Source organism: Episyrphus balteatus, chromosome 1 (genome assembly GCF_945859705.1).
Source record: "Episyrphus balteatus chromosome 1, idEpiBalt1.1, whole genome shotgun sequence".
NCBI classification, from domain to species: Eukaryota; Metazoa; Arthropoda; class Insecta; order Diptera; family Syrphidae; genus Episyrphus; species Episyrphus balteatus.
The window spans coordinates 47,857,402-47,869,824 of record NC_079134.1 but is presented as its reverse complement, the minus strand read 5'-3'; the positions used below and the strand labels follow the sequence as shown (position 1 = coordinate 47,869,824).

Here is a 12,423-nt window from a genome sequence, read left to right as displayed (position 1 = left end):
GGAAAATGTTCAAAAGCGCGCGCTTTTTAACATTTTCCAAACCCTTTTTTAATTTTTTGCAAAATTCTGTAAAATAATCTACTTGAAAAATTATCTGTTTATTTGGTTACTTACCTACATAATTTGCATTCTTTGAACGTATAATAATTTTTGTTTTATGAATGAATAAATTTGAAAATATTCAGAAAAGGTTTTGAATACGAAACATTTCCGAAAATAATTCAAAATTTTTTAATGAAGATGAATATTCAAAAATTTGAATAAGAAAAGGAATATCTTGTATCAAACAACATCGGTTCCAATAAGTTATAGATTTTATTTGAAAGAAAGTCAGTCTATGCATTTTAAAAAATATTTGCTACACTTGAACAAAAAAATTTAGGAAAGTGCCAATGTTGAATAACATTAATGAGGTATATTTTTCTTTAGTCAGCGCATATGCTATAAAAAAAAAAACAGAATTGGCAGAATTTTTTTGTTCAAATATAATGCTGGCAGAATTTTGAAAAGCAGAATTTTAAAAAGCAGAATTTTGAAAAGCAGAATAGAAAAAAAGCAGAATTTTGAAAAACAGAATTTTCTTTAAAAAAGCAGAATTTTGAAAAGCAGAATTTTGAAGCCAGAATTTTGACCCGATCCCTCGCAAAATATATGGCTGCGATTTTTAATAACAGTCAAAACCTAACCTATCTACCGTTTTCGTTTTGACGTTGACTTTTGGGACCTGTACCCTGGACCCTGTATATGCAAATGAAAATAGAGAGAAAATTAAATTGTGCAACCCATACATTTCCTTACTACACAGAGAAAAATGTGCCCACCTAAAAACTAACAGATTGCCATATTATTTTACTACCCATTTGTTTTATAAGAAAATCTTTTTAAAAGCAACCATTAGTAAGGTTTTTTTATAAGGATTTCTTATTATTTTTATAGAGAAAATCTTATTAAAATATGAGTGAAAAGTTAATTTTTTTTGCAACTTGGCACTAGAACAAAAATCGCGATCAATATTTTCATAGCAGGTTGGTTCACGTGGTAAGGTGGGTGACTAATGTTTTGAAGTCTCCAGTTCGATTCCCGGCCGTCGCTATTTTCTTTTTCCAAACCCTACAAGTGCAGATTTTAAAACAATAAGGAAAACCCGATTGTTTTAATAAGATTTCCTTCTTGGATGAAAACCAAAGAGAAATCTTATTGTTTTTGTTCTATTTTATGTGGTCTATTTTTCTCTGTGTACAATAATGTTGTTTTACAATTTTAATAATGTCGCTTAATACATTCTTACGGGAAGGTATCGATATGCTTAAGGTGTATAACTGTTGAGGAATTTGTCTTTTGGACCAGAGGCCCGGGTGTCGAGTCAAACACTTTTTTTTATCCTTACAAATATTTTTATAATATTCTTATGATGTTATAAGGTAAAATTATCGTCCGTAAATCAACTTATCAGACAATCAAATTTTATTTTCGTTTCAAAAAAAAAAGATTTCAAATTTAAATTTGAAGTCTTTCAATTCCCTATTTTTATTTCGCCCCTTTAATTTTGCGCAAATATTTTTGACGTGATAACATCTTATAAATCGATGAACCATGGCAGCCACCACAAAAAAGTGACGCCATTTTCTAACGTTACATTCTCGCACTTTCGCAGTGCGGCAAAAAATTTCAATTAAAAATTAAAAATAAACTATTAGAGATACAAAACTCTTCTATAGCTTATTTGAGAAATAATAACTTAAAGCTTATTCCAAATGAAGGATTTTTAAAAATTCCGTCATTTAATAGGGTAAACAGGGGTAAAACGGAGAGATGAAATTTGGGCTAACATCTAAACGCGAAGATGTAAAGAATTGATTTTTTTGTTTTGTTATAGATAGATGAGACTAATTTAAGAATCTGCATTTACTGAACTGCATTTAAGAAAAAATTCTAAAAAATTCTAAAAAATTTTGAAACTAAGCTATAACGTTTTGTTTGAACGTTGTACCCGTTTTGGGGCTATGACAAAATGATGATTTTGGGTAGGGAAATTTTTTTTTACAATTCTAAAGGTGCCAAGTGAAAGATGGGGGAAAAAAAATTATTCGTCTGATACGGATTTTTTTCCAACACTTTCGAATATGAATTTTTGAAAAACACCTTGTTTTTTTAGGGGTATTTTTGGGTAATCAAAAAATCTCAAACTTATAGGACATGTAGGTTTTAGCCTTATGCATTTATGTGCAAAAACTTGGAATCGTTTAGTGAGTTTTTACTGAATAACGGAAGAAACAAGTTTTTAAAAAACACGTTTTTTGACCGTTTTTAACCGATTTTCATCGTTTTTTATTTTTATCTTTTTTTCTTTAATAGATACAGGAATAAAGTATGTGGAATAATAATAGACCATGACTACGTGCCAAGCTTCAATTATTTTCGTAAACACAACTTTGAGGTAACAGTAAAATAAAATTTTAGAATTCAACAGGTTATAACTTTTGACCAAGAGCAGAAAAAAATTATTAAACTTTTATGAGCATCCTGATACAATTACCTTTCATTTGGTATATCACACATAACGGTAGACTAACTACAAGCTACACAATGTTAAATCAAGAAACTTGCGAAAAACCTCAAAACACCAGTGGAGATCTGTTGCCCAACGAACAGATACCAGTGTTGGAAGTACCGTAATCTCAGTCTGGAAATTTGACATGGGTGACTTTAAAAAATTCTAACTTCTCTTGTAGGCATCTTTGAAATGAGATTGATACGTCATATGAAAGGTGAAATAATAAGCTTTTACATGGTATATATTTTTTATAGGTTGTCAAACAAAAAAAATGATTCCATAGCCTGAGAACGTAAAAATAAATGTTTTTTTTTTGCTTTTTTTAATGAAATTTGATCGGGTTCAAAAAATTCTAGCTCTTTTTGTAGATGTCTCAAAGACCTGATCGATAAATATATTTTGAGGTAAGACAATAAGCTTTCAGACGGTATAAAATCTTGTATGGGTTGTTAGGGGAAAAAATGGAATTAATGACGTGAGAAGATAAAAATTCATGGTTTTTTTTGCTTTTTTTGATGAAAATGATTGTCTTCAATAAATTTTTTTATACATTTTGCGCATTGTAAAAACTTAAAAATGGTTTTATTCATAAGAAGAAATACTTGGCTTTTAAATTTCATACATTTTTTTGTAAGCTTTTAAAATAAAAACATTAATATATTGAGAAAATAAAAAAGGTATTTTTTAGCTTTTTCTTGTAAATTATGTTTGTTTGAAGTAAAAAGTAAACGCTTCAATTGACTCATTTTAAACAAAAGCACACAACCTATTTTCTGACGACGTTATCACCTAAAATCATCGTCCGTAAACCGGCTTTACAGACAACCTTTTATTTTTGTTAAAAATTACGGTTTACGTAATAAAAAACAGTCACATTTTTACATGCGTGTAGGTTTTTTAATTTTAATTGACTTGTAGAGTCTTATTTTCAGGAAATTTGCATGAGATGCGGCAAAAATTGCGAGTTAAACATTTCTAAATAAAAATAATAAAAAGAAAAAATAAATTATTAAAAAGCAACGACTATAATATTATAGTATTTTTCTTTTTAGATCCAAAAATTCATTCTTTAATTTCGTTACTGAATCATGTTTTTATGATGAAAAAAAAAATATTGGGACAATTTAAAAAAATTAAATTTTTTTTAAGATAAGAGGAAATATTTTTGGTGTTTAATATAAAAGTTTTATAAAAAGAATTCACATTAATTTTTTTTTCTTTCTTTTATAGACCGAGAAATTACAGCAAATTTTGGGAGTTGATGTATAACTAAAATGTGAGTATGCAATTTTATAGCCTTATGCGTTGGCGTTCTAATAACGAATTCAAAAGTCTGGCAACTTTAAATCGCGGCTTTATATGGTTTCCGAGGGGTTCGCGAGTTTTCCAATTAATTTGAGTAGGCTAAATTATCACAAAATAACATTCTGAATATAAGGACTGATGCTCTGTCATTTCCCATAACCAATATTGACGATGCAATGAGTATAACTCAAGATATAAGCTGTTTAAACGGCTATGTTTTGCTCAAGGTAATTTCCAGCTACGTCATCTTTGCATATTATTCAGGTAGCCACAGAAAATTTAATTTATAGTAAGGTACCTTAAAAAATTTAATTAGAAATGTTTTTATTAATTCGCAACTTGCTCGATTTCTTTGCAAAAATTCAATTCAAGAAACTAGAACATGTAATGGCTTTAAAAATGTATTCTTGAATTTTGAAACCAGCTTAAAAATATTGATGGAAAATTTAAATTAACTAAAATTAATGGAGTGTGTGTGGGTATAAAAATCAAAGCTAGGAATTTTTTGCTGAGTAAAATTGAAAAAGGGGAACACAAAAATTTCCTTTTTAAAGACACTTTGATCTAGACCACAATCGATTGATCAAAGGCAAATTTATGTAAAAATTACTTTCTATATCATTCTACCCCAGAATATTCACAATACACAAGTAACATTTCGATAGTAAACATAACCTACCCCTACATTGAAAAAAAAAAAAAAACTTTCATTCTCTTGCTATGCGCTTAATTGGAAATGTCTCCATTATACATAAAATTACTTCACGAGTAGGTAGAGTTAATGAACTGAAGTAGCGTTTTCATTCATAAAATGAACGCCAGCCATCATTCTCAAAAAATTCCCTCTCATCATATCAGCAAGCATATATATCAGCCAAGCCAGGCAGGACCGCTTATTACAGCATAATGGTGTAATATGGAAACACTGTTGGAATAAGGACGGAACACTTTGTCTGTACGTTGATTTTTACATTATGGTGACACGGAAATATGTACTAAGCGTCAAACACTCTTCAGTAAAAATGAATTGAGACCACTTTTATGTGGCTAGGTTCGTTTCACTGTGCCTCATTATTATCCTTTTTTTGTGATGGCTAAAAAAATCATCGTGTTGCAGTGCAGCGTTGCATCCATATCGTCGTTATTAACCTCAACATCATCTCGCCATTGCATCCTACGCGCTATAATATGGAAACTGCAGTCAACTGCAACAGCATGTCTTCAGACTTCACATCATTGCACCAACATCCTTACACCAACTGAAAAACTACATGCACTTTCTCAAGCTCATCCAACAGCCAATCCTCGTCCTTTAGATATGGTAAAAAGGGGTTAGGTAGCTACTCGAGAGCGTGAAATGAGGGTGATGCATTTGATTTGGCATGTTTCGTTCATGATGCATTATTTTATCCTTTCCAAGTCATAACACTTATTTGCTTACATGCTTACTTGCAGCACATGTACTTGTATTTGTTAAGATGTCTTCACTCATGTTCTGGGCGCGCAAAAAAATAAAAACCCCAAAGTAAAAAAAAAAGTTGAAATTAAAAAAACATACAACGACTTTGAAGCTGCTGTAGGCTGCCACACAGCGAAAGCCACAGCACATCACACTGCAAAAACACGATAAACATAATTATATTCTCCTTACGGATACATGTCAAATGCATTATGCAGTTTTTGCATTATGTGCCCGTTCTCAAAATGCCATCATTTGCATATCAAACGAAAATTATATTCGCACAAAATTAATCAGGTTTCGATGCACGAAAAACCTTTAAGCTTACTCATAATATAACTTCTGCGAAGCATATCGCCCAAAAGGTTAACACCATATATACGAAATCTTAACTTAATGATTAGAAATCTTAAAATTAGGTTTTTTGTACAAATGAGTTGTGCAATTAAAAATTTTTGAATTTTTATTAATTAGCTTTAAGTCAACAATTTGCTTTGAACTTAAGTTTTTTTCGGATTGTGGCAACGGTTTCTCTTGATGTCATGGTTATTAAACAATTTGAAAATCCGACACTTTGATATGCAAGAATTTCAACGAAAAATGTTAATAATAGAATTAGGTAGGGGAGAGTGGGGCTAAATGTAACAGGGGTAAGAATTAACAGCTAAAAAAAGCTATGTTCTTTTCAATATTAAGAAACGCGTAAAGGAGAAAAATGCTCAATTTTTGCATATCTCCCGGCACATTTTCTTCAGATGAAGATTAGACGACAGGGTGAGAAGTTACACTAGTGGTGCCCAAAAAATGCATGTTTGTAACTTTTTTTTTTAATTTTATTTTTGGTCTACCTCTTTACCCGAAAAAGATAGAGTGCTAAGTTTTTTTTTTTTTATATGCAACTGTGTTTTGGCTCAAATTGCGTGTATATGTTATGTCTATATCAGTTTCGCTTTTGTTTTAAATTGATTTTATCTGCCAAATTTCATGCTGGGGCTAGTTGTAACATTTTTCCGGGGCAAGTTGTACCATGTAAAAACCTACCTATACTGAAAAATTGTTTACCTAATATAGTTAACAACCCTGAATATGAATGCTTGTAATTGAATTTGTATTTATTTTGAAATTGGAAACACATTTTTGAACCACCACTTGAATTCATAAAGCTTATAAAACAATTTATGAATTCGAATAACTTTTATTTAAGACTACTGTCAAATTTTCTCTGGAAATCTTGGATTTGCTCCACTTTTTACAAATTTGCACCAAAATTTCATGACTGAGGTTTGTTTTTATTGTTATTAATTAAAAATAAATAAATATAAACAAATAAAGGTATTTTTCTCTTATTTTTAGTTCTTGGTACAACCTACCCCGGTATGTGTTACACTTTACCCCGTATGTGGGGTAAGTTGAAACAACACGATTTTTTTTTTGGAAGCTTTATTTTTCAACATTACCGTTATGTTTTGCTAAATTTTTATGATGGATCTTGGAGCTAAAACATGGGTCTTTAATTTAAAAAAGGTCTGGTTGACCCACTTTCAAATTTGTAGGAGAACCATCGATTTTAGAAAAAAGTGTTACATTTGGCCCCACTCTCCCCTACTTATAATTAATTGATTTTCATGCGGTGTTTTGCAACTTGAATTTTAGTTTTCTAGTTAAAAAAGCTATATTAAATGCACTATGATGAAATGAAAATTAAAATTGTTTAACCAAAACCAACGCATTTTTAATGCATTCGCTGTACTCTAATAGGATAGAAGCTCAGAAAAAAATATATTAATACTAGCTTGTTTTTTAACCACTTTGAAATGGGGATAGGGTAGAGATGATGCTTTATAGGTACAGTTGATAAATATATTTTGATGAAATACGATCATGAATGTAACATATTTTTTCTCAAGGTATTTTTGAATGCGAAATTTAATAATATCTCAATAACACATCCCTAACAAAAGTTGTAACCATTTCGAAAAATTCACTAACCCATCTTCAAGAAATTGATTTTTCAAAAATTTTATTTTTGGAAACTAAGTAAAATTTTAATGTTGCATTTACTTAAACAATTTCTTATAATAATTTGAATTTGAATGCGCTTAAGTTAAAAACAAATGCCTCAATAGAATTGACTTTATTGTGCCCGAAATAAAAAAAAAAAAATTCACCGAAAGAAAATTATGGAATAGGCAAAATAAAATGATTTATCAATTTTTACTAATAATGCTAAATTTTTCAAATTCCATCAAATTTCTTCAGTGTACACAAATTACTAAACTATTTTCAATGAATTCAGTATATTTAAAGACAAAATGTGTCATCCCTTTGGAATCACGTTTAATAGAATTTTTGCATACATTTTACTCTAAATTATATTCTTTTATGAAGAATATATGTACTTGTTTTCATAGCTAACCAAATTGATAAATTTCCAACGGTTAGCTTATATGTGCTTTAAACAATAAGAGCAAGTTCATGCGTTCCAGTCGTGCATTTTATTTTTTTTATATTTCTACATCATCATAATGTTGATTTTAATAAAAATCTCCATGTTTACATAATTATCTCAGAAAATCCTCCCTCAAATCCATCCAAAATTTTTTTTAAATAGTTTTATTTTGTTATCTTCCCAACGGAAGTTATTGCATTTTGTGTTATTTGTGAATTTGAAAATTTTAATGGGTAGGTACATCGACACGTTTTGAGGTCCATAAAATCCAAATTGGTCGTTTTCAGTACCTATTTGCTTTCGTACACGGAAGATGAATAATATTATTCATCATCAATCATCATCATCCTTTTTATTTGTTTTCGAAGTAAAATCAAATTTTGTAAGTAATTTATAAAATTTACTTCGAAAAAAACACGAAGCGCTTCAAGTAAGTGAAGTTTTAGATTATGTTTTTATTTGAAAAAGGATGACCAAATACCAAATTGGAACAAAATAATTTTATAAGTAACACTTACCCAGAAACCACTGTTTTAAAATGGCTTCCTTTGTCGTTTATAGTTTTTTTTTTTAATTCTTTAATAGTTTGATTTAAATTGAATATTCTTGTGATAAAAAAAGAAGACGAGTATTCAATTTGAATTCTTACCAAGATAATGTTAAAATTAAGGAACCAAGTAACTAGTTTTTAGTTCAAATTTCTTGTTATTTTTGTATACAGGGTCATCCCGGAGGAATGTGTCGAAAAGCTGGAGCGTGTAATTTGGAAAAAAATTATGAAAAATTTACACCTAAAAAAATATTAAAAAGTTACACCTACAATAACGTGCTATGCCTTTTTTTAAAGCCAAAAATCTAGTTTTTTATTAAAATTTAAAAAAAATATAAAATTGAAAAATTAATTCTCAAAATCAAACAAAATTTTAAAATTAAAAAAAAAAATTGGAAAAAAATGTAAATTAATTTTTTTCAAAATTTTATGTAACTAAGTACTAATTTAGTTTTTAAAATTGAATGCTCTTATTTGTTTTTAGACAAAAACAGAACACCGGATCCGAAAATATCTTATCATTTTCGAGAAAGAAAAAGAAAAGAAACCTCTTTATCTATATTTTGTTTTGAAGCGGCCGGACTTGTTGAGACGTTTTTGGCTTTACAAAAATGTATAGCACGTTGTTGTGGATTGATTTTTTTAATTTTATTATTTTTTTAAATACCCCTCCCGGCTAAACGAGGGGGAATAGAGCCCCACCCTCCTATACGATTTTTTCTTGTCTCGACCTAACCTGCACTACACGCTCTAGCTTTTTGGCACATTTCTCCTGAATCACCATGTAAATACCGACTTTTGATTTCATATGAATGTTTTTTTATATTCAAAATATGGTTTTTATACAAAAATATTTTAAATTAATGAAAACTATTAAAATACTTTCAATTAAATTCGAAAAATTAAAAACTAATTTTTTGTATTCAGCAAACCTTATTTTGCCAACATTTTTAACCGTGTATACCTTTGTGAAACCTTTTTCTTGAATAATAGCTCAAAAACGAGTAGACATTTTGACTCCGGATACATTTTATTTACTTCTTATAATATCAAAACATACATTATAACATTTTCTAAATTATTCCATTAAGGTTTTTTTTTACTCCTCCGATTGAAAAAAAAAGTTCTAACATAACTCAAATAATAGAATAAAATGTGTTTGAAGCAAATATCGTTATTTGATCTCAAGATAAATAATAATGATTTTGACTTAAAATACATTTTATTCTACCGTTACTAAAAATTGAAAAGTGAGTTAGAAAAATTTTACCGCCATCGCCATCACATTTTATGGCTCAAAATCCTGGTAAGAACCCACTTATTGGCCATATTGGACATATAATAAATTTAAGATTAAAATAATTGTTTAATTAATCAACGAAATTGAATCAAATAAAATCAGCAAAATATTTCTGAGGCTCAAAAAAACCTTTTAAGAATTCGAAATAAGTGATACGACAATTTTTTGAATTTATTTTTTTATGACGTATGGAATTTTAACGATTGGATCTCATTTCTGACCCTTCTAGCTTTATTTAATTAATTTTGCTTGTAAAGAGAAATGATTCTTAATTTCTTATTTAATACAAAAATAGTTTTGCATCAAAATGTCAGATTTAAATTTTTTCAAGACACGATCTTGTACGGTTTTGAATTATATACAATTTTTTGGCCCCGGTTTTTTTTTAATATGTCAACGTCAACGTAGATATATTCTACCAAGGATACCAATGGCATACGAAGTTGTGGGTTGGACCCATCCGAGTTTCTATAAATGATTATCTACAGAAAGGCCTTGAAAATATTAAATGAAACCATCCCATTTTTTTTCTTTCATTTAAAAAAAAATTGAAAAAAACCGTGATTTTTATTTGAATTTGCCTAGGCTATGGTATCGAAATATTCAAAATTACTTGCATAGCATTTTAAATTACTATAGAAAAGAGTTTTTGAAGTGAAAACTTCTTTAGTATCGTAGTGATTTGAAACAAGATGAAACGAAAACGCGACACGACTTCAACTTGTTATAACTTTTTTGTTTTAATAGATAGATGAATGAAATTTGTACTGTAGATAAGTAATTAAATAAATTATAATTGTACAAAGTTTCAATTAATTTCATATTCAAAATTCTGAGATAACGGTAAAAAGATCTAGTGCACATACAAATTTGATTTAACTTTAATAAGCATGCTGATAACATAACCTTTTATTTGATATGGCGCACATAACGGTACGTGCTCTACAAGTTACACAATCTTAAATTGAAAAAATTGAAAAATACCTCAAAACACCTGTGAAGATCTGTTGCCGATGACCAGCCACCAGTATAGGAAGTACCGTAATCTCAGTTTTAAATTTCGAGATGGTTCTTACTTTTTTGTAGGCATGGTAGAAACATGATTGAAAAGTCAAATAAAAGGTGAAATAATAAGCTTTCAGATGATTTAAAATGTATTATTTTTTAATTTATAAGGTTGTCATATAAAAGATATGGATTCAAAGGTGATAGAATAAAAATAGGTAAATTTTTTCGATTTTTATTTTATGCAAGAAAAATAATTTTTAGGGTTTCACTTCTACCACGTGTGAATTGCACACATGATTTTTTTTATGTTGTAGATATATTTTGAAGTCAAGAATATTTGAAAACAGAATTTTTCTACTATGTATGCAACAAAAACTAATCACTCACCAACTAACATTCAGCATAATAATCACAATAATTGTTTTATGAAAATGCAAAGTGAGAAAATCACATTTCCACCTCAAGAGGGACATTTCGACAATACAACTACAATCACTGAAATAAATTTTTCAAATTTTTGATTTTTTCTTTGAAATTTTATTTTTTGATCCCGAAGATGATTTATTCTAATTATTATTGGTCGCGTAAAATCAAAAAATTGCGTAAACATTTTTGAGTTTGCAATAAAATTACTGACATCGATAATAAATTGCTTTATTTTTTGTATCAATAAAAAATTCAATTCCACTTTTAACATCAAGATAAAATATTTTATTAAAACTTTGTTGTTGAATTTTTTTCTTGCAAAATTTTTGCACTCTTAAGCGATTTTCGGCACAATTAATATTTCCATATAAAATTAACATAACGAAATGCGTTTTTTTTTTTCTTCTTTTTATTTTTAATTAAATTTATATTTATTCATATCTTTTTGTCTCAAAAAAAAAAAAAATTTTAAATAATTTACACCGTCGAACAAGATTAATTCGCCGCGGAAAACATGGTTACTTGTTATTTTTGTTTACCACCTTCAACGTAACGCTTGTAAGTTGTATCTTTTATTTTATTTCGAGTATGAAGAACAAGCAATTCCTACTGACACGATTGGGTGAGGTATCTGTATCCGTTCGCGCACCGTATTCAATTATTGTTTCAATTTATTATAATGTGGGGAGTTGATAAGTATATTGCTCCTGTTGGTTGGATGGTGTAGTGTAGAGTAGAGTTGATTTCTCTTCTGTGTATTGTGATCTTTTTGTGTATCTTTTAGATGCAGAAAAGGTCTCCGGATTGTATCTAAGAAAATAACCAAACATAATCGCAAAATCGCAAAGAACAACACACAGAAAAGACAAAATAAGAAACGAAACGCTGCTGCTTATTATACTGGCCGATGGAATATGGAATGAAACTGAACTGGAAGTAGCACCGCGAAATAAGTCGCTGATGACGACGAGATTAATGATCAATTTCGGTTGATTCTTTAGACAGTAACGGCAATGTGGCGCTCATATTGTTAAATCAAAAATGACAAGGCACTTATTCTTTATAAGAAAAAAAGATTCTTCTAACAAAAATTATTTTTGAAGTAATTTTGATTTACTTTTTGAATTTATTTTAAACTCTTTTAACCGACCAACAGCGATCGCGATGTTTATCCTTACGATAACACTTTCAATATGCAAGGCTATTCGGATTCTCATTCAGGAGCTTTGGTGGGTTCTTTATAACTCTCGTCATTCGAAATGAATAGATGCAGCGAAACAGGAGTCTGCGCTACGAGCGCATCCCTATAAAAAAAAAAAAACAAGAGCATCCATCCATCTATTATATCCTTTTGGAAGCAGCATTGGCTAGG

The 12,423-nt window shown here is 29.2% G+C and overlaps 1 protein-coding gene across 1 annotated transcript in view; it reads right to left on the bottom strand.

Moving 5' to 3' along the window:
• Positions 1–11,090, bottom strand: part of LOC129906758 (protein Wnt-10a) — a 69,136-nt gene extending 58,046 nt beyond the window's left edge. Inside the window, exon 1 of the mRNA XM_055982659.1 lies at positions 11,013–11,090. Within this exon, the coding sequence (XP_055838634.1) occupies positions 11,013–11,029 (17 nt within the window). The 5' untranslated portion in view covers positions 11,030–11,090. The remainder of the gene's footprint in view (positions 1–11,012) is intronic.
• Positions 11,091–12,423: the final 1,333 nt, after the last annotated feature.